The following is a 5,150-nucleotide window of genomic DNA, read 5'->3' as shown; positions in this document are numbered from 1 at the left end:
ATATTTATACATACATACATACATACATACATACATACATACATACATACATACATACATATATATATATATATACATATACATATACATATACATATACATACACATACATAACACCTACATACATACATACATACATACATACATACATACAGACATACATACATACATACATACATACATACATACATACATACATACATACATACATACATACATACATACATACATACATACATACATACAGACATACATGCATACATGCATACATACATACATACATACATACATACATACATACATGCATGCATACAAACATACGTACACACACATACATACGCACACACATAAACATACACATACATACGTAGATACATATACATACATAAGATATACAAACATATACACATACATACATACATACATACACAAAAATACATACATACACATAAAATACATTCATATATAAATACATGCATACTTACAACAAAACATACATACACACATACACAGACACAGACACAGACACAGACACAGAAACAGACCCAGACATATATATATATATATATTATGGGATATTATAACTATATAATACAATAAGAATATTATAATAATAATAACGAAAATAATAATAATAGTAAAATAAATAAATAAACAATAATAATAATAATAAGAAAAAGAATAATAATAATAATAATATAAACAAGATTAAGAATAAGAATAATAATAATAGTAATAATAATAATAAGAATAATAATATATGACATATATATCAGTGTCGTGTATCAAGCCACCTTACCAAATGACTCGATCACAGGTCCTCTCGTATATGCGTGACGTATTAGGTCTGCATAGCGAGACCGTCAATAAATTCATTAAATGAATAGTTGCCAAATAGACCAGAAAATAAACACAAACATAAGCGTATACAATATTCTTGGTTTACACAAACCCCTATCCACGGCCAATTTCCAGGATTGCTTCTATGAAAGATAAAGACACATTGAGTGTACATATATCAATCTGAGTGGGCACAAACTTATCTATCTCGACGAATGTTCAGTCTACAATCTTGGCCTGGTTACACCGAATAGTGGCGCACATAGTTTCAAACAACCTGAGACAATGCACACGGTGATAGACGTAAGCTGTACTACAAGCACAACTAGACTAAGCAGAATATTATGTATATGCCAACACACTCCCAAATTCTCAAAATCTCACACACACCTTTATCACGCTCGTTGGTACCGACCCCTTCACCGTAGGAATGAAAAACTTGGCCTTCCTACCGCCCTTGCAACTCAATTCTTGCAGCTTTCTAATCGTCCCCGGTTCCAGGTTAGCCCTCCCCAACGTAGCATACGGCGAGGACTTCGGTGCTCTGTCCAACGAGAGGTTGTTCAGCTTTGCTGTCACCCCCCCTTTCGTACTAGTGGTACTGGCTGGCGTAGTCGTGGGTGCAGAGGCGTGTGCAACAGGGTGGAGGAGGCGCGGTTTGTTTGGTGTTTGTATGTGTGTTTGTGTATATGGTCGTGCTTTAGAGCTTTCGGTAGGCCTGTAAGGGCCCTGTGTGGCATACCGTGATTCGCCCTGTCCAATCACTACTTTCTTTTTCTTCTCCGGGGCTGCCTGGTTTGTGAGTCCGGGTGCGGTTGCCCCTGACATACTCTGTTTCTCTAACTTTGGTGTTGTAGTGGTTTTAACTACAACATCGGGCCGATCTGTGCTCCCGACTACCATACTTGATGTGATGGGTTGCTCGAGTTTCCCTTTTCTTTGCGTATGTGAAGTGTCGTACTTTGTATCTGGCTGCAGAGAATGCTTGTATTGGACACTGGTGCTGTTTGTGAGAACGCCCGTTAAACCCGTCCCGTCAAGATCTTTGGTCCCACTCACACCACTGTATATATCCTTCATCTTCTCCTCCATTGCAGACCCAGACATCCGCATGTCTTCATCTTCTGGCACACTTCCTTTGCCCTCCATGGGCCCATGCGTCCCCGTGACAACCCCTTTATGTGCAACTCCTGTATCATCCAGTTCATACACTTTCCTACTCACTCCCACATCCACACTCTGCTTCTCTACTCCAGGTCTACTCTCACCCAGGGTATTATCATCTTTACCTGGCATTGGATCTCTGCCAGTCATCGACTCCGCACTCTCTTTACCTGTCTCTGTATTTATCATGTTGCCCAATACCCGCGATCGTGCCGGCACCTCTGCCGTGTTTGTACTCTTCTTCGGGGGTGCACTGCCTACGCCAATAACCACCTTCTTCTTCCCATCGGTAGTCTGTGAGACAATGTCCATCTCCGAAAACGACTTCTCTGCCGTATGTATCGCATTCGCTGTCGTGTGTAACGCCTGTTGTTGTGTCTCATACCATCCTCTATCCTTGGTGTTATCGGAACTAATTGCCTCATTGCGGTTCTTGCCACTTGCACCCCTGCCCAACATTGAAGTACTACTAACTACGTCTACGTGGTTCACAGAAGCGGGATCAACGTCCTTGCTGACCGCATCAGTAAGGTCATGCGTACTGACATTGGTGACAAAGGAGTCTTTATCTTCCCGCATATGGTCAGGAAGTGCCCTAGGAAGTGCCCTATCCATAATCTCTGGGTTAGAGTGATCGCCTCCATTACCTTCCCCACTGTCTTCGTCCTCCGCACTTTCCGAAGTGTCGACATTAATATGCTCACCTACACCATCCGACAGACGAGACGGTTCTTCGTCGGGTTTGTATCCGGCTGTGTCCGTGTGCGTGAGTTCGGTTGTATCCGATTCTACATCTACATGTTCATTTGTGGGCATACGTGCGTGTTCGACTACACTTCCCTCTGGTGGAATGTTACTGTCGCTGTACGGAGATTCGTCTGGCACATCCACGACGTCAGAGCTTTGTGCGCGCGTCCCTAACAGCACCGGCGGCGGTGGCGACATATCATCCGTGCGTAGGAGTGAATCGCCTGCTATATATACATTAGCTTGAGAGGAAGAGGGGGTCATGATTTTGGCCTCCTTTAACGTGTCTATTTTTAAGGGTGTTGGGGGTTTTGGATCAGACTCGGGTGCAAGGTCTGTGGGGCTGGCGGCTGTGTCGCTCGTGTTATTCTGTTTCTTGTATGCGTACTCAGTGAGCACTGTGGAGGTGCTGCTCGGCTTGATGGCCTCTGCAGAGAGTGATGAAGAATGCGATAAAGAAAGTGAATGCACAATACGAGTAGATTGACCTCAACATGCCTGCAAAATCGAGAGTAATAAAGAAAGCGACGGAGCAAGATACTATAGAATAGGATTCGATTGACCTCGATGCGTGTGCAGAATTACAAGGAAGAAAGAATGCGACATGGTAGTTGGTTATACGATAGGACTGGGTCTGACCTAGACGCAACTGCAGAGTTGTCGCGTGTTTTGTTGAACTGCATAAAAAGAACTAATTCAAGCGTGTACATATGCAAGAATATATAACTAATCTCAGCATATAAGTTATAGTATGTACATTCGTATGTATCTATGAAGGCGACTATGTTAGTTGAGGTTGCAATTGCCGCACCATTTGGTCATGATGCGATAGCAGAAAGCAGTGAAATGTCAAATCCTGTTATACTACACTGAAGTACACGCAACTATCACACAACAATCACATGTGTGAACGTAATGGGGTTTACACCCAACATATCTCGTGCAACGTCCGTCGGACAGTTCCCTGACATTGCTATTATAACACACTTGTTCTCCATGCTACCAACAGCGCCAGGAGCAGCAATTTCTTTTCCAACACATGCAATCGTATTATTGCCACGGGCAAATTTCCTGGGAACAGATGCAGGCAATTTCTGTTTTCCTTTACCTGCAGATATCCTCTGGTAGTTCTCCAGACTTCCTATAAGTACCGTTGGCATGGCTTTCACAGATTGGCTCATGTCCACAGTACTTTTATCGGCCCCAATTTGGTTTTCGTGGTTTCGGCGAGCCCTCGCGGCTATCCCAGTTCCAATAATTTTCGGTCCGCTTGACGTACCCGATTTCGTGCCAGAATTAGTACCGGAATCATTAGAAATGGATGTGAGTGGCTGTGATTCATCAGAAATGGCCATGTTTGTGCCCGCATCCCCACTTTTAGTCAAGCTTTTACCGTCAGAATTTAGTACCGATAATTCTGTTCCATTAGATCTAATTGCAACTGGCCCTGATTTAACCGAAGTGGGCAGGGCTGCTGTGTCGGGTGCAGCGGCAGCCTCGTCATCACTGCTGGCCAGATCAATGACTTGGTTGCTTTCTGTCAGTGTTTAAGATTGTAGAATTGAATTTAAAAGCTAACAATGAAATCAGATCTGCACAGAGCAATAGTCCAATATATGTATGCCGACGCCCTAGTCAGTATTGCAAACAAGTAGACTCGGTCTGTGTGCAATAACGGCATACTTTTACACGATGTCAACGCCATCCATAGCAGAGGCGAACTAAAATGTGATCAAAGACGTATTGAGACGGCACACCAACTGTTGAAGAGGTTCATTTCACTCGACAGATAGCATACACGGATATATGACATGCATCATGAACCCAGACAATCTCCGGTAGTATCACAGTCAGTACTTTGAAACTGTACTGACATTGTTTGGTGGTTCATTCGTACTTGCCTATGATATACGCTGACCAGAAGTTTTCGCACAAAACGCTGTCATATAGTGCGCGGCTATATTAAAAAATTCAATAAAGTGCATCATTGTTGACACATGCAGGCATCCAAATCAACACAGTTTGTACACTACATCTACGCAAGCAACTTTTTCAGTGAATTACCTGTACACATATACCCACACCCAGATACTACAGAAACAAGCAATGTCTACGTGTATCGCTCATACCCGGTACAGAAGCCTCCATCACTCCTGCATTCTCGTCTTTATTCTTTAAATAAGTCTTCAACAAATTCTCGTCAGCTTCGGGACTCAAGGGCTTCTTCAAAGGCGAAGGCATTGACGACTGCATGGTCGAGCAAATGTGATTCAGAAAGCGCTCGTAGCAGACAAATTTCCTTACATAATACGCATAGACAAACACAAACACAAACACAAACACAAGCATAAGCACACAGGCACACACACCGAGAGAGAGACAGACACACACACACACAC

At 42.9% G+C, this 5,150-nt stretch overlaps 1 protein-coding gene across 1 annotated transcript in view; it reads right to left on the bottom strand.

Annotated features, from left to right (window-relative positions):
* Nucleotides 1-5,004, bottom strand: part of SARC_09594 (hypothetical protein) — a gene marked incomplete at its 5' end in the record, with an annotated part of 8,584 nt that extends 3,580 nt beyond the window's left edge. The window contains 3 exons of the mRNA XM_014296385.1: nucleotides 1,231-3,179; nucleotides 3,860-4,288; nucleotides 4,881-5,004. Coding sequence (XP_014151860.1) covers nucleotides 1,231-3,179; nucleotides 3,860-4,288; nucleotides 4,881-5,004 — 2,502 coding nt within the window. The remainder of the gene's footprint in view (nucleotides 1-1,230; nucleotides 3,180-3,859; nucleotides 4,289-4,880) is intronic.
* Between the last annotated feature and the right edge of the window lie 146 nt (nucleotides 5,005-5,150).

This window comes from Sphaeroforma arctica, assembly GCF_001186125.1.
Source record: "Sphaeroforma arctica JP610 unplaced genomic scaffold supercont1.995, whole genome shotgun sequence".
In the NCBI taxonomy this organism is placed as follows: domain Eukaryota; class Ichthyosporea; order Ichthyophonida; genus Sphaeroforma; species Sphaeroforma arctica.
The sequence above is the reverse complement of the archived record's forward strand: the minus strand, read 5'-3'. Positions and strand labels throughout refer to the sequence as shown.